At 36.2% G+C, this 18611-nt stretch overlaps 1 protein-coding gene across 1 annotated transcript; it reads right to left on the bottom strand.

The window, feature by feature from the left end:
- Nucleotides 1–4122: 4122 nt before the first annotated feature.
- Nucleotides 4123–12844, bottom strand: gng13b (guanine nucleotide binding protein (G protein), gamma 13b). The gene is made up of 3 exons (XM_051105870.1): nt 12372–12844; nt 9894–10026; nt 4123–7223 (listed from the first exon to the last, which is right to left on the bottom strand). The coding sequence occupies exons 2-3, from the start codon at nt 9989–9991 to the stop codon at nt 7118–7120; spliced, it is 204 nt and encodes a 67-aa protein (XP_050961827.1). The 5' UTR covers nt 9992–10026; nt 12372–12844; the 3' UTR covers nt 4123–7117.
- Between the last annotated feature and the right edge of the window lie 5767 nt (nt 12845–18611).

The raw sequence follows: 18611 nt of genomic DNA, 5'->3' as shown, positions 1-18611 counted from the left end.
TAATCGCATACTAAATAACAGTTTGAATTTGCCTTTAAGAGAAATATGTTATTTATATATAATATAAATTCTATAAAAATTATAATAAATACATATACTTGTAAATATTTCTTAAATATATACATGAATGTGCTTGTATTTATATATACATAATAATTACACGTAGTACACACAAATATATTAGACAAACTCAAACTTTTATTTTGTATGTGATTAATCGTGATTAATCGTTTGCCAGCCCTAATGGTAAGTGTTATTTTTTGTAATTTCCAGTAATTTAAAGCATTAAAAAATCAGTTTATACACACAGCGATTTGAATATACCTCTGGTATGATGAACATTTTTTAATTTCTACAATGAAAATTAATTTTGTATATTTTTAAAGACAAATTAAAAATTATCAGTGACACAGCTGCCCTATAAGGGGAAAAAAAAATAAAGAATACATTTCTTGAAAAGACAACCTGATCAAGTACAGTGTTATTTGCATAATCATTTATTATTTGTTAGACCAAAAAAAATGCTCATTAAATTTGAAAAGAATTGTGGCGCAACTCCCCAATATTAATTTTTTCAAATATTGGGGATATTAGTAATGTATATACACATAAAAATAATTCTCAAAATGTTTTTTTAATAATGACCTTAAAAAAAGAAAGTTTAAGTTATAAGAAAATGTTGTTTCTTTTGCATTAATAATGGACTTGACATACATATTTGGCTAATTCGGTCATATTTAGCGCATCATGTTCTTAAAGGGATAGTTCACCCAAAAATAAAATTCTGTCATTAATTACTCACCCTCATGTTGTTCCAAACCCATAAGACCTTTGTTCATCTTCAGAACACAAATGAAATCTGAGGGTTTTCTGACCCTGCATATTCAAGGCCCAGAAAGGACATTGTTAAAATAGTCCATGTGACATCAGTGGTTCAACCGTAATGTTATGAAGCTACGAGAATACTTTTTGTGCACGAAGTATTCTAAGATCTAAGATCACGAAATTAAAATAGTAATATTTTAAGAATAAAGTCAAAATATTATGAAAATAAAGTTGAAGAAAAACAGTACAGCCTAATTTAATGAAACAAATGTCTCATTGTAATTGGAAAGATTGACTTAGCTACATGCCGCTTAAACTTAAGTGAATACAGCGGTCTGTCACGGCACAAAGAGCGTGAAAAACACATTATTGTAAGACATATTGTTTGTATTTCGCTATAAACCTGACAGATTTTGAAAGCTGAGACTTTGGGATATCTCCCAGTGCTCTCAATCTGGGCCATCTGCATGTGCAATAGGCTAGAATACACTCTCAAAATATTTTAACTTTAATCTCATAATTGTTACAAATTAATTCTCGTAATTTTGACTTGATTCTCAAAACATTTTGACTTTATTCTCGTAATTTCGACTTTATTTTCTAAATATTTTGACTTTATTCTCGTAATATTTCGACTTTATTCGTGTAATATGTCGACTTTATTCTCATTATTTTGAATTTATTCCTGAAATATTACAACTTTAATCTCACAATTTTATTAATTTTTTTTTTTTTTTTTACGTGGCACTAAAACGCCATCGTACTTCGTGTGTGTTCATGAGAGTACCATGATGCATACAAATTTTCATTTTTGGTTGAACTGTCCCTTTAAGACATAGTCATCATGCATGAGCTAAAAGGTTAGACTAGCACTGCCTTGTGGTTAAAAATAAAATGATATGCCTAATTTTGACACTAAGTATGTTTAAATGACCACAAACCCTGGTGACCACTAACCTAATTTGAACCGGACCTATGTGATGTTAAAAACACTGCCTGGATCACACTTTTACACTTTGAGATTGTTCTCTTCTCACATCTTTTTTAGATTCTCAAAGGAGAACAGCAGGAGTGTTTAGAGTAACAAGTGGTTTTACAAGTCAGAACCCATCTTTTATTCTCTCCTGTGATATGTCCATTCACAGTCCATGTGCCCTTCTTAGCACAAATCCCCATTCCAGATCCATATATAGGGTTCAGATACATGCATTTGGCGTATTTAGATTAAAGAGGCATTAAGCTTTTCCATACATGCAGATTTACGGTCATTGTGTCAAACTTCGTCAGAGTAGCACTTTACCCCAGATGTGTACATTTAAGCAGACTATTGGTCCATGTGATCCCATATGTATTTAGAAATGGAGATTTGTGGCGTGGCTGAGAGAGTGGATTATTTTGGGCAGATTAGAGTGTCATCTGCTGCGGGTTCAACCGGCGTAGAGAGCAATCATGTGAATGTGTGGCTAGGCAATGGGCATCAGGATTACCAATCCTAATCTTAGAGAGTGAGCCATTATCCACTGCATTGGTCTCATGCCCCCCAGAACCACTCATGGCATCTTTGGTAAAACGGGTGACTGCTGTAATGTCTGGTGCATAAAGATGCATGCGGTTTGATTATAATGTGTGGTAGAGTTTCACTTGCAAAAGACAGATAGGTCTGGACAGAGCAAAGTCAAAGTGTGTAAAAAGAAGAGCTGCATTCTTTCCCTTAGTGGGGAAAAAATGCTGTTTCCTTAGTTGGGAGAAAAAGACTCTTGTGTGTTCCATTATTTAGCTGAGAATGAGTTTGTAATGCTTTTTGCAGCAATTTGGGAATGTGGAGATGACAGACTGTGCTCATTATGCTTGTTGTATTAAAGTTGTGTTATGGCTTACCTTTACAAAAGAGATACCAGATCTGTTAAAGACAGTTGTCTCTCTCAGTAGGGCAGATTGTTTAGAACTCATTTGTAAGTTGCCTTGGATAAAAGCACCTATTAAATGTAATATTTGTTGTTAAAAGCCCCTTTTTGAAGACATTAGATTGCATGTGATTAAAGCACTGAATAAACATAAGAAGTGGTTTTAGATGTCAGTATATTGTTTGTTTTATTTAAATATCATAGAGCATAAGTCTGTGAACTGCCTGCAGTCCATTCAATTGAGTCAAGCTGTTCGAAACTTGGAGGCCGTTCACACGGGAAACATTATTGTTTATTGTTTCTGATATTTTTTAATTGTTGGTCTGTGTAAACATGCAGCTGTTGTCACATCCTGCTGTTTTTCAGCATCTTAAGCCATAAGGGTTGTGTTTCTGTAAAGTTAACAGCTGTTCACCTTTAAACTTTAAAACCATTCAGTTGTCTATAGCTGTTTTGCTTCCTTTTTTCTTTAGCATGTGAAAACATAAAAGTGGTAATTTAAGCTTTAATGGCTCTTACAGTAAGAAAAACACGTAAAGGCATAAGTTTTCGCCTAGAGGGTGCAAATTCAAAACAAACAAGAAACAAAGGCGTAGTTTGATGATGCTGTGATTGAGTGTGGAATCATGGGAGTTGCTGTCTTCATTCTCACAGCCAATGCAATCCGACGGGAGAAATCATGTTAATTGATGAGCTAATGTATTAAAGACTTATTAAAGTGGTCATCAGATGCTAAGTTCACTTTTACATGTTGTTTGAACATTAATATGTGTTGGCAGTGTATGTACAAATCTACCTTATAATGATAAAAATCCATGCAGTGGTTTTTAATTAATCTGTAAAAATAACATTCCTTTTTTCAAATCAAGCCGTTCTCAGATGCCTGTCGTTGTGGCGTCACACCCACAGTCCACCCTCTTTGTTTCGATGCTGGAGCAAGGATCTAAGTTAGACAAGAATTGAGCGATTGAGGTGTTGTGTTGCTGGATGTAATAATGAACGTAGTGGTCGTCATTTACTCCCGACATCTGAGCCGCTGAAGATGCAGTAGATTACGTTTGTTTGTGAAGGGAATGCAGCTCCCGATCTACGTATATCCGTCTATGTTCACGCAAATCATTCATGATTCAGCTTCACTTACAGCAGAAGTGAGTATAAGCGTTTTTTTATGAATCTTTGCGATCGCCTTTCCTAATAATGTTTAGCGACTAATAAGAGTTTAGCGGCTAAAGTAAACAGACTCGTCTCTCCACAGAGAGTAGAGAGGGGCGGGGCAAGCAGAGCTCATTTGCATTTAAAGCAACCTCGACCAGAATGAGATGATTTTTGCAGACCTGATTTTGGCAAGTTAAAAAGAGTGTTGTTTTACAAAACCATTGAGAATTTTTAATCAAAGTATATTATAGACTTTTCATTAAGACCCTGAAGAATCATTTCAACTTGTGGAAAATGGGCATCCGATGACCCCTTTAAGGTCACTGTAGTATGAAGCAAGGTGGGGCTGAAAGTCAAAACGAAAGAAACTAGGAAACGAGGCCGCTATGACAAGCTCGATAGACGGCTCAAAAACAACGGCGCTTTTATTATGCCACAGTCGAGCGCTTCCGCTTCTTCCAGTTATGCTTATGTGAGGTAAAACAGCGCTGTTTTATCATACTAGATGCATTTAAGTGTGTTGAAGTTCTGTTATGATGCTACTCTGTGCGTTCGTCACCTGTCTAATAAAATGCATAACATATTCAAGCGTCTTTGGGGTTTTTATGTTTTCTGCAAAATAAAACTGGAAAATCAAGGGTGTATGATGTCACTGGCAGGCGACGCAATGACACGGTCCGTTACACTAGTTAAAATTTCCCTGGATTTAAACATTCTTGGAAACATTTGGGATAATTTAAGTACACAAGTCAGCAAAATATATAACACTGTTCTAGTGGTTTTTGGATATTTTAATCAAAAAATCTTACATATTGTGCCTTTAATGTGAAATTTAGGTACAGGGGTATACAGAACCCTGCATATGGCTTGCAGAAAAAAAGATGTGGCCACAAATGAATTCGTTCTCACAACTAATACATGGCAATATTTTATTCATTTGTTCCCTCATTTTAGTTAAATTGCGGCCATTGTAGTAGTAATTTGTTACTTGCTGTAATCATGGCCATGATTTAACGAAAATGAGGGAACAAATTACTACAAAGTGGTAATTGTATTTTTTCTTTTTTGTTAATTAATAAGTTGTGGGAATGAATTCTTAATTCATGTCAAAAATATTGTCTTATTTTCTCTGCATGTTCCATAATGGGGTGATGGGACATGATTGTTATTTTTTTATCAGAATTTATTATTATAAACTAAATTAAAGTATTAGTTCACTTCCAGAATAAAATTTCCTGATGTTTTACTCACCCCAATGTCATCCAAGATGTTCATGTCTTTCTTTCTTCAGTCGAAAACAAATTTGGTTTTTGAGAAAAACACTCCAGGATTTTTCAGTTAATGGGTTGAAGGTCCAAATTGCAGTTTCATTGCAGCTTTAAAGGGCTCTACACAATCCCAGCTGAGGAATTAGGGTCTATCAAAACGATCGGTCATTTTCAAAAAAAAAAAAAAAAAAAAAAAAAAATGATATACTTACATGATAATGATATAACTACAAATACTCGTCTTGTACTAGCTCTGCGAAGCGCATATGTGTCTTCACACAGCACATAATCACGTTGGCCATGCATGTTTTTTTTTCTGTCTATGTATACTGGTTATATATACCTCCAACTTCGAAATCATCCGACATCGTTATTTTACCTGTTTTCATAAAGGGCGTTTGCCTTTCTTTGCACGTTTGCTTTGTAAACACTGGGTCTTTACTTTGCCTGTGTCACACTTGACCTGTCCTACATGATTACGTGATGCGTGTCAAGTTAGTGCAAGACAAGCATTTGTGTTTAAAAAGTTTTTATTAAACCCTTATTCCTCAGCTGGGATCGTGTAGAGCCCTTCGAAGCTGCTTTAAAACTGCAATTTGGACCTTCAACCTGCTGATCCCCACTGAGGTCCACTATATTGAGAAAAATCCTATTTTTTTTTCTCAAAAACCTTATCTTGAAGGAAACATGACATGAACATCTTGGATAACAGTAAATTATCTGGAAATGTTTATTCTGGATGTGAACTAATCCTGTAACGTGTTAACAGTAACTGTGTAAACAGACTAATATAAACGTGCCAAAGCCATGACACACACCCAATTGAAACACACAAATGACATTAAAGCTGTCTAAAAATCCTCTACTTTATTCAATAAGATGTTTTGTAAAACATTCAATAAAAAATGTAATCACTTATTGCTTTTTATTAAACTAGTACTTGATCTTATGCATATTTTCTCAAAGCATTCTCATATGTAACACACCTCTAGATAATTAGACAGGTTTCTACTGTTGGAATATATAAAAACATGAACAAATCAAAAGTCATAAATTAACCCCACATCCTTGCCATAAGTGCAGATTGAGCTATTAATCTAAGAAGAAAAAAAGCCTTGGCCAGTGCACAACCTCTCCGTTTGCATATCCATTCGATGCTTAAGGGTGCTGATGGTTTACTAGTCCCTCACAACACACATACATTCTTTTTAAGGAAATTGTGTACAAGGCAGTATTCGATGGTGATCTGGCAAGATGCGTTTTTTTTCTATCCTTTAGCTTTGAAGGAAGGAAGGGTGCAGTTGAACAACAGCAGGTCCATTGTAGCTTCTAAAGCAGTCGGCGCCGACAGCTTGTTGTGAATCAAACCATAAATAAATAAATTAATGCTCATAAATAAGTTAATAAATTAAAACGATCTGTACATGTTTTAAAAATGGTCTGTAAGTAAGAGTGCTGAGTGTGGTGTAAATAGTGCACGGGCCTGCAGGAGAGTCGAACATGCTGCGTAACAGAGGGAAACTCACAAAGTTGCCGCCTTTGCTTTTCTGAGGCTTTTTTTACCATTTCTTTTCGCCTCTGTCATGCAGTATGTTGTGCTTTTCGGGCATTTCGATGTCGACACTGCATGCTTGAACTCAGGATCGAGCATGCAAGCATCGGCGACAACACTAAATTCGAGTAGCCAAGAGAAATTCCACTAACTGTATATAAAGATATATTGATGGTTATAAATATAATAGTAATGCATGTCAAAGTGTCAAATTCTGCAAGTGACTATATAGAGCTAATGCTGTGCGCATGAGTGTGTGTTTCGTTGTGCAGTGGATGCTAAACTGCTGTACATTCATGGTGAGGGAATGAAACAGAGAGAGCAAGCGCCGTTTGATCCTGTCAGGCTGGTGGAGGCTCAGACGGAGGGCTGGGGCGACCGCTGCTGCTGCTGCTGCTGCTGCTGCTACTCTTTTATAGAAGCACACACTTGCCCTTCTCCACCCATGGATTGTTCTTCATCAGCTCGGGATTCAGGAAAGGGTCCTCGGGCACACACTCCTCAATCCACTTCACCAGGCTGAGAAGAGGAAGGAAAAGTTTCCTCATCATTCTGGGACACAATGCTAACCGCGTAATCTATATAAAGTAACAAACCTCGCAAAAATGAGCACTGTTTTGGAGTAAATAGAGCAGAGATTTGCTGCTTTTGGATGCGACTTTGAACATGCATGCTGAGTTTTAAGGAATCGGAGCTGTGGAATATCGCACCCGTGTTGAACAAATGATAAATGAGGGTGATAATCACGTAACTCTGCTGAAGCGCCATCCATCATGGGCGATTAATAGAAATGACGTGTGAGAGATGAGTGATATTCTTAGATTCCTGCTAGACTTCTTCCAAAACCAAATGCAATTAAGTTATCATGACCAAACGTTATGGCTCCACAATTGCTTATTCAGCTAAACTGCACAATAACACTGAAGGAAGCTCTACGCTTGCGTAAACTGGGCTGTTCGCTACTGGCCGGTAAAAGGTAATTTGCAACCGAGAAATTACCATTGTGAATATTTCAGGAAGAGAGCCCTGGGACGCAGGGAAATGAGATGTCACTGTAATGTGACAGTGGCGGGTGTGACTAGGAGGCCACGCTTGCTCTCAAATTGGAGAGTAAAGCACCAGAGATCTGAGAGCATTAGCTTTGTCCTGAACAATCACCAAGAGGACCTGGCCTCTGGGCAGCCTAATTTGTGACATGAGGTGAGCCTGAAAATTCAGAAATAACTGCAGTGAGTTCATAGTGGCGTAAGGGTTATTCAATCAGGAAGCAGTTTAGAGAATCCACTGACAAAACTGATTACTCTCCACAGCAGAACTTTGAGGTTGGGGCTATGGTGAGTGAATAAGTTAGGCCAAAAAAAAAAAAAAACCCTACATTTTTAGCATATCAGATGACTATTTACCAAATACGTAAATAGACAGACAGAAATTCACGTGACCCTGCTGTGCTATGTGGTCACGAAAACGTATTGTTTGCGCGTTTTTTAAGCATTGCAGTTTAAAAACAAGTGATTTTAAGCCACTGAAATGCAATAAGCAGCGAAAGAGAACTCATTTTGCAATATGCACGTGCTGTCTGAGAGACGCGCACACGTGAAGACTGTGCTCATAGAGCGTGGGAGTATTGAACAGTTATTTTTGCCACTTTATAGGACTTGAACGGTTAAGTACACACACTTCCATGTGTCAAAATGCCCATCTTTGCAAATGTCTTCGTAAACATAGTAATTTAGGTCTTAAGTGAAAGCAAACAGCTGAGAAAGAAAACACAAATGTAACAGGATATTGGATCCGGGCGGCTCTTAAAGTGACAGCAGTCTGATATTCCTGCTGTCTGTTATTTTTGTTAATCAAACAAAAGAACAAAAGAAAGAAAATCTCTCACTGCTCTTGACTAAATCACTTTTGTAACTTTAATAAGAAGAAATATACATTTGATTACTTTGGAGCATTTTTTATTATTATTATTTAGGCTAGTATTGTTTTATGTGATATTGACACTGAATTAACTACATTGTGATATATATATTGTTACCTTGAAATAAAAAATATTTATATTGTGATCTAAGATTTTGGTCATATCACCCCTACAAGAAATACTAATTTAAGTTATTTTATTATTATTTTAATCAATTAGTGTATTACTTATATTACCTCCAGTACATTAGCTTAATGCTAAAACAAATAGTCCATTACAATATTACAACAGAAAAGGACCAATAACACAACAATAAATTATATATATATATATATATATATATATATATATACACATATACATATATTATATGGGAGATTTTATGTTCCATTCAATGGTTCCACACTACCATTCAAATCTGACAGTAAGAAGACTTTCACATTTTTTTACATTACAAAAAATAAATAAATAAGTAAATAAATAAATGCTGTTATTTTGAACTGTTCTTTTTTTATTCATCAAAAAAATCACAGTTTCCACATAAATATTAAGCAACTGTTTGCAACATTGATAATAATTGTAATTATAAATATTTCCTAAGCAGCAAATCAGCATAACCGAGGTAATGACTGCTGAAAATTCAGCTTTGCCATAAGAATAAATTGCACTTTATAATATATTAAAATAAAAGTTATTTTAAATTCTAATGATATTTGACAATATTACAGTTTTTACAGAATTTTGAACAAATAAAAGCAGCCTTGGTGAGAATAAGTGAGAGTAATATTAAAAAATCTTATTGACCCCATATCTTTGCACTGTAGTGTATACTGAAATGTTACTGAAACACTTAAAGTGCCATTTTTTTACCCACAGCAAAAAGGTTACAAAATTGCTCCAATTAGCTAGTCTTCCATTAGTATGATAAGAGAGAGGTCACTGACTAATATGAGAGATATTAAATTACACTAGTACACATTAAATGTATTATTAGTTTATAAGTCATTATAACAAACTATTGACTGGCCAGTGCTATTTTGACCAATGACAATTAAGTATTTGTGTAATAAAAGGACAGAATACATTGGTGATGTTCTAATGAGTTGCTGTTAGGTTTCTCTGTACTTGACTATGTGACGAAAGGCAACAAAAATAGAAAGAGGGTAGAAGAAGTCATTATCTTTTCTGTTGTGATATGGGGCGACAGCGTAAAATATATGGGTTGGAACAGAGACTATCACAGTGTGAAGAACAAAAGAGAGCACACTCACTCTGTCACTGTCTTTGAGGATTTCTCCCTTTTGAAGGCCAGCTGGTACTTGAGGCTTTCTACCTCCTTCTTCATCTGGGGCAAGTCCATCTCATCCATGACTGTGGCTTGATGTGGAAGTGATCAAACTGAACCTAAACAAGATTAAAACAAGAAAGAAGATTGTTTTTGCACATTGTGTCCCAAAACAGATGCTCGTATACTTAAATGGCTTTAGCGGATCTTTTACATGACTCAGTGGTTGTGCCGACTCAAAATGTAAAGTACAAATGTATTTTTATTTTCATATATCTTGAACAGCTGATTTTGCATCGGTCGTTGAGGATTGCAATTAATAATCTTGCCAAAACAGCACCTCACACTATTTGTATATAATTATGATTAATGAATGTGATTTGTATGTCCATGCTGAACAGTTTGCATATGTTCCATGATATAAAAATAAACAATGACATCGCTTTTTGTAATGTTTATTCAGTTGATTTGACTACCACAATAATTCAATCTGCCCTTTATTCAGTAAACCAGTCATAAGTAGCACAGATATATTTGTAGTAATAGCCAAAAATACATTGTATGGGTCAAAATGATCATTTTTTCTTTTATGCCAAAAATCATAAATAGATATTAAGTAAAGATCATGTTCCATTAAGTAATATGCATTGCTAAGAACTTCATCTGGACAACTTTAAAGGCGATTTTCTCAGTATTTTGATTTTTTTGCACCCTCAGATCCCAGATTTTCAAATAGTTGTATCTCAGACAAATATTCTAACAAACCATACATCAATGGAAAGTTTATGTGTAGCAGATGTATACATCTCAATTTACAAAAATTGACCCTTATGACTGGTTTTGTGGTCAAGGGTCATATATTGATGTATTCTCTTGTATTTTTGTGTTTATTAACTTAAAGAGCTTATGCTATCTGATCTATCCCTTAAAAATGTTTTGTCAGTGTTCATTCTAATTCATTCATGCTATCTTTTTACTTGAAAAACTGATAGATTTCACCACACGAATCACATTTCTTCAGTGAACATACTGTAATGACACATATTCTGATTTTCCCCCTCTCTGTTTTAATCTGGGATGTACTGCATGTATTTAGCTTTCAAAAAAATAAAGATTTCAGTAAATAGATGCTTGTCTAATGCTTCTTCCTTTCGGAGCAGGAGTTAAGGGGGATCAGAGTTTGAGTCTTGAGGGTTTGAGTGTTGAGAGGAGTCCAGCATTAGGGCATGTGTGAGCCAGAGAGCAGAGACAGTTCAGCATGCAGGTGTTCTGCTGCCTCTCTACATCCGTCCCATAAAGGCTTTTAAGCGCTTCCCAGCAACACCAGCCAGACGCTGGAGCCTCGCACTCTAAAAGCTCTGATTTCACTATCTGAGACTAAACACACTCAGAGCAGCTGGGAGATTGTGCTGACTTTCAAATCAAATGAGAAGTTCAGAAACGACTGGGGGACAAAGATGTTTAGCAAACTTCTCACTTCTTTCAAACCATCCCTAAATATTCAAGAAATACATTGTAAATGTGACATTGTGTACCAATACAATGAAAGCAGAAATCAGTTGTTGCCAGAAGGTAAATAAACTGATTTCAGTGCTTCACTGAGGCCCTAAACAGATATATGATCAATAGTGTCCCAGAATATAAACCAGTTTGCCGCAAGCCATAAACCACTTCTTTTCCACTCATGAACCAAATTGATGCATCAAATGAATGGATGATACTATTCAGGTTTATGTATTTGCTTTGTTCATAATATTACGTGTATTCATCAGTAGAGTAAGACAGTGTGACATATTAGATTGAGGACCAGGATGAACTTCCCAAGCCAAGTTCTTCATATAGGTCGTTCAATGATGTAGGTCATCACCACGTTGCATTCAAATAGGGAGGATTAAATTTCATTTTGACTCAAAAAATGAATTCAAAACGTAGTATACAAAAGCATACAATACGTGTGTTGCGTCCTAAAAGAACTATATACGAGAATCAAATCTGTTAATGATTATGATAGCACAATTTTTGTAGCTACATGATCATCTGATGAAGACCAGCATGACTTGCTGTATCTCAATTACCTCCAATGGGCATATTTAGGTTTCACATAGCTGATAAAACTATTAGGAAGCTACTGCAGGCTGAGGCTGAAATGTAGGCTTCTTCATTTCCTCCTTCCTGTAAATATAGGCTACATTTAAATAACCCTATGATATTATTAATCAAAAAAAGAGCGACGGATAAAAGCAGGACGCGGAAAATCGAAGTTTTATGTAACACCGGCAAAATCGCTGGCAGCCACAGCGGTGATGGAGGGAGTGGAAAAAACAATATGAAAATGCACGAAATAAGAATCTGTGGATATCAATAACTAACATTTCACGCTAACATCATAAGTTGTGTCAAGTGTCATCAAGAGTCGAGCACGGAAAGGATGAGATCGATATGAATTCACATTTGTGTCGCTTACCTCGGTGATGTATCTTTGGGTAATACCCGAAGCCCGTCTTTGGTGCAGACTGTTCTTATCTATAGGAAATGTCCTCAGATTAATCAAAAACAGACATACGCCCGTGTCTAATTGGCGAAAAACGACGGACGACTTGTGTATCCGATGTAGACAGCCAAAAGACTGGACAGGGAGACCAAAGATAGGCTGGTGAGCAGCGGCAGAGACAGCTGAAACGATGCTGAAGAAGTTGAGCTGATGGCAGTGGTTACAGCCTAGTAAAGTGCAAGGACGCTGTTCAGCCGCTGCTGGGCCAATGTAGAGGAGGTGCTGGGGCAAATCTGTCTGGGAGGGGGGAATCGGAGGGCGGTTATATGCTGTTCAAGTCGAAATGCCTCTTCTAATGTTGGAGACAAAAGGACACCCGATGTCCCTATTCGCTAGAATTCTCAGTGTCGGTGTTTAGATCTTCCATACGCATATGTTTCTACTCTCCTGCTACGTTTAGTCCACTATCTATGCCCTAATATGGACAAATTGAGCTCCGACTTGAGGTTAAGCGTTTTTGTTAAAGAAAACATTTACGTTATTTAGCCGTGTGATTTATTTATGTCCTGGTGCTTAATTTAAGCAAAATCACACAGTAGGCTGCTTTTCTGAATATCACAGCTGTCAGCGCGAATTTAGTAAACAAGAAAAATCGGCCAGTTTTTTTGTCTTTCATTTCGCCACCTAAAATAGTTCCATTCAAAGCATCAAGCTTTTCATGTTGCCAAGCAACACGTAGTTTGAAAGCCGTTCTAGAACGGAGTGTACTCTGACGCGGATCCACCGAGCTTTCATACTCAAAGCGTTCTGTATTCCGCTCCGGGTTTATAATGTCCCACTCTTCGCTCAGTAGTGCGAAACAGAGTCGTATTGGTGCAGTAGTAAATACTAGCTGCGATTCCTTTACCCTTCAAATTGCGCAAATTTAAATTGTGAATGAAAAATACGACTAATGGAAACTCCCATATATCACAAAACGTTTTTTACGCTCACATTCAGGCAATTCATAAAAGGAATATTTTGCGAAACTGCAATGGAAACGTTTTTCTCGCATTTACAGGTCACATGAAGTATGTAAAAAGTCATATGACCATTCTTCAATGTACTGTAACCTCCAAGAAACCCTATATGTGGGGGCTCTCAAGTAGGCTATAAGGGGATTTCCCTGCAATTAAAGGAGAAGTCCACTTCAAGAACAACAATTTACAGATAATGTACTTACCCCCTTGTCATCCAAGATGTTCATGTCTTTCTTTCTTCAGTTGTAAAGAAATTATGCTTTTTTGAGGAAAACGTTTCAGCATTTTTCCCTATATAATGGACTGCTATGGTGCCCCGCTTTTGAACTTCCAAAAGGCAGTTTAAATGCGGCTTCAAACAATCCCAAATGCGGTTGTAAACAATCCCAGCCAAGGATGAAGGGTCTTATCTAGCGAAACGACCGGTTATTTACATAAAAAAAACAATACAATTTAAATACTTCTTATTCTCAAACGCTCGTCTTGCAGTCCTTGAACTCTTGTGTATTCTAGCTCAAGACAGTTAGGGTATATCGAAAACTCTGACCATATTTTCTCCCTCAACTTAAAAAATAATTTCAAAATCATTCTACATCATTGCAGAAGTACTGACCCAGTCTTTGCAAATTGAACATGCAAAAAAGATCACACTTAACAAAAAAGGTTTGGCATTAAAAAGTATATAAATTGTATTATTTTTATTAAAATAACCAATCGTTGCGCTAGATAAGAAACTGCCTTTTGGAAGTATAAAATCAGGGCACCGTATCAGTCCAATATATGGTGAAAAATGCTGAAATGTTTTCCTCAAAAAACATAATTTCTTTACAACTGAAAGACATGAACATCGTGGATGACAAGGTGGGTGAGTAAATTATCTGTAAATTGTTGTTCTGGAAGTGGACTTCTCCTTTAATGCTATAAATAAATGACAATTTACACTGTGCATTTCTGTGGCGCATTATGGCTCTGACACGGCCACCGGAGCTGATTGCTGATTGAGTTTATACCAGCCGTGGTGCACTGCTTCTGTAAAGACAGTACATGCAGACGCCTCCTTCGATTAGATCTAACCAAAATCCCACCAAAGTCCATTGCCATGACATCATTAGAGGAAAAAAAAACACTTTAGTCGTATAACATTGTTTAAAGTCTAATTTGTGTAACACAAACAATTGCCGTGTTTCCTTTACCTTTCAAACTGTGCAAATACGCCTAATGGAAACGTTTTTTTATGCTCACATGAGGTGGTTTTTCAGGCAATTCGAAAAAGGAATAAATCGCAAAAATGCATTGGAAAGTATATTTTTTACCATTTACAGGTCACTTGGCGTATGTATAACTCACATGATCATTCTTTAATGTATTATAACCTCCAAGAAACACTTCATACGTGGCCGCTCTCAAGTATAAAGGACTTTCAGTGCTATTAATGCTTGGATAATCCCTTTTACACTGCACACGTCTGTGGCGCATCGGCCACTCTAGTCAACGCCTGTGTTTACCAGCCACGTCACGGGATGTTTCAGAAGCATCCCAGAAGCGGCTCTACACGCTGCTTCATTAAAGATACACTCATATGCCACAACATCTGTTGTCATGACTTATCGCGAGGGAAAAAAATATGTTTTAGTCGCAAAAATATGTTTTATCGCATTAATGAAAAAATAGTCCATGTGACATCAGGATTCAATTGTAATTTTATGAAGCTACAAGAATACTTTTTGTGCGCAAAGAAAACAAAAATAACTTTAATCAACAATGGGGGGTTTTCCGTCACTGGAGCACCACGACGCATGCGTGTGACGCAGGAGCCCACATTTGGTCGTAGATCTGTGCCTTGTTTACAAGCAGGTATGCTTGTAAAGGAATGCACACGCATGTGTTTTGTACTCTTGTGCGTCGAAAACTGAAAAGAAAGAGAAATAAATTGTTGAATAAAGTCGTTATTTTTGTTTAATTTGCACACATATTCTGGTACCTTCATAAAATTATAGTTAAACCACTGATGTCACCTGGACTATTTTAACAATGTCCATACTACCTTTCTGGGCCTTGAACATTCTAGTTGTGTTGCTGTCTATGCAGGGTCAGAAGGCTTATGGTTTTTATCAAAAATATCTTAATTTGTGTTCCAAAGGTGAACAAAAGTCGTACAAGTTTTGAACAACATGAAGGTGAATAATTACATGAATAATGACAGAATTTTCATTTTGGGGTGAACTATCCCTTTAAGGAGGATAAAAAACGAAAGTGGATTTCCAGGTTTTGGCTTACAAAAAATATGTCATTCCTACAGTACTCTATGAGTATTCAGAGCTGTTGAACGACTGCATATATACATCAATTGCAAATGAATCTGCATCTCACATCATATTTGTACATGCAAGAAAAGTAGCTCTGGTTGTGAACAGCGTGAAGCTGACAGTTTGTTGTCACAACAAATTAAAAAAAAAATTACCACGGATCATTCAAAATGTCAAATCTCTATGAATCACCAGTTTTAAAACCAAAACAAACAAATAAAAACAGGATATTTATTCAACTGCTCTGATAAGATGTCCTGTATCCACTGGTGCCTCCAATCTCATTTATCCATGCAGAAGAGCAAAGCGGCAACAAAACACAATCTTCTTCTGTAAAACATGCAGTTTTGTATTTGAGTGTTAGAGGGCCAAATGTTACACATTGTAAACAGTTTGTATTAATTATATTACAAACGCTAATATGACATAAACGTGAAATCACTGTATTCCATCAAAGGTGGAATGGCTGTAAACTGCTTACAGATAGATTTAAAAGTTTGCCTGTTGGCTGATTATAAGAGCATCTGTCATCTGCTCATCTCAGAGCAGCACTGATGTCAGTTTTCTGTGATATCACACCCAAGAGCAACATCAGGAGGTGTAAGATGAGGAGAGGTGCCTGCAGGACAGCAGGAGCGGCAGATCAAATGAGCCCCCTTTTGCTCGACCACCATCATCATGCAATGCATTTTTGGCTAATGCTAAAAGAAACAAAGGATGTCTTGTTGAAAGACAGACAAAACATTAACAATGGTTGCTTCATAAAAGCATGTGACAAAGAAAAATTTACCACAGAATCCATCTAATATGAAAACTGCTTATCTCATTAACTAAACAAAATCGGTTTGATAATGCAAAGATGGAGAAGAAGTGGTTGGCACTAACCAAAGTGAACCACAGCTGTGGCTTACTGTAGACAAAACATGTGAGATAAATATAATTCAAAGTGCCTATATGCTAAATATACAGACTTGATAAAATTAATGGTGCACCAGATTCTACATACGCACAATTCTGGACGGATTAAACATATTCTGAGAGTTGATTGCAAATTTCCATTATAAGGTTTGTATCAGATCACAGTACTAGAACAAGCTCATTATCATATGCCATGACCAAACTATGAATTGATTTTTTTAAAAAGCATTTTTATCCAAACTGGCTGCATTTAAAGTGTATTCAATACATTTCATTGCTTTCTCAGATATTTGTGTTTCACAAACAGAAACGGACTAATAGCCGCCGACCAGTTCTCCCTTCAGCCATCTACTTCCTAACTTTAGCACATCCTATTTTTATTGCATCCATCATTTATTGCATGGGCATACGGGAAGAATGGAGCGCTGCTCTGAATACGCTTAATGGATCCTGAATGAAGAACTTCCTGCAATGGCTTGCCGATGGGGTCAAGCCTTTGATGGGTCCTCTGGCTATTCTTTGGCTCTACAGTGCAAAGAGTATCTTAAGTGGCAGGTAGGACAACAGTTCATAGAAGCAGTGATGCTTCATCAAACAGAATTTACACAGATACCCTTTAATAGCCTGGGACCACATTCTGAAGATAAAGACAAATCCCATGTGACCTAAATTGAGGGGTGTCCATGAGAAACTGCCATTAGTGCTTTAACACAGAGAGCAAATCCAAGGGGCTGTAAGCTACTCTAATGGAGGCTGCAGCTGAAAGGACTCAAGACCGTAGCAATCCAACGCATGTAATATTCACAACATTTCTGCATTTATTTTGGCCTTATTTTTGCAGGACAAATCACTCTCCTCTGCTCAAAAATGGATGACAGTAGCCAATATATTATTATCATTTCATACATTACAATGGATGCAGTTACAGGTATTACAAGACAGTCAGCACATGGAATATTTCCAAAATATTTCACTGAAATGTAATTGACAAAAACTACATGGCAGAATTTAAAAGAATAATTTGCTGAAAATTTATTCGCCCTCAGGCCATCCAAGATGTAGATGAGTTTGCTTCTTCATTACATCATTTACCCACCAAAGGATCCTCTGAAGTGAAATTAACATGTGAAAAACTGCATTTGTAAGAAACACGTCAATCTATAACATTAAACAGCCACTATTGGCCAAAACACAAGTCTATAATCCATAATTATACCATAACTGACTATTTTTACTGTAAACATTGCTTGATTTGTATGGACGCATATGGGTAGCAAAATTAATTTTGAAATGTAATATGCAAAATGGCAATGCAATATGTAAAATGGCAATGTATTTATGGATTTAAATGTACATTTTCCCATACATATGTGCAACACTTAGTGCAAAATGACAATTATGTAATTTAGACTTACAATTTCCTACACTAGATTTAATATGTAAAATAAAAACATTTTAACGCTTTATAAGTTGCAAAATTAAAATGAAAATGTATTACCAAAATTGCAGTCCCAAGTGTCCTACCCATAAGTCTAAATACATTTAGGGAAAATAGCATTTAAATGATAATTTTGCTACAGTTTTTGCTTAGAAATGTTGAACTTATCTGATCAATTTTGGTAATACATTTTCATTTTCATGTTAATTTTAACTTACAAAGCATGAAAATATGGTTTTAACTGACAATAAATCTAGTGTAAGAAATGGCAAGTGTGTATTACATAATTGAATTTTCATTTTGCACTATATGTTGCATGTATGGGAAAATGTAAATTTAAATACAGAAATACATTGCCATTTTACACATTACATTTCAAAAGAAATATTGCTACCCATATGCTTTAATAGATTTGTGTATATTTCACTCCTATTTCATACCAGATGACATTTTCATTGGAGAAAACAATGTTATAGATTTTAGCTTGATGGATTTGTTTTTTACTGCAGAGGATCCATTGATGAGCAAGTGG

The sequence above is a fragment of the Labeo rohita genome, chromosome 3 (assembly GCF_022985175.1).
Source record: "Labeo rohita strain BAU-BD-2019 chromosome 3, IGBB_LRoh.1.0, whole genome shotgun sequence".
Lineage (NCBI taxonomy): Eukaryota > Metazoa > Chordata > Actinopteri > Cypriniformes > Cyprinidae > Labeo > Labeo rohita.
The sequence above is the reverse complement of the archived record's forward strand: the minus strand, read 5'-3'. Positions and strand labels throughout refer to the sequence as shown.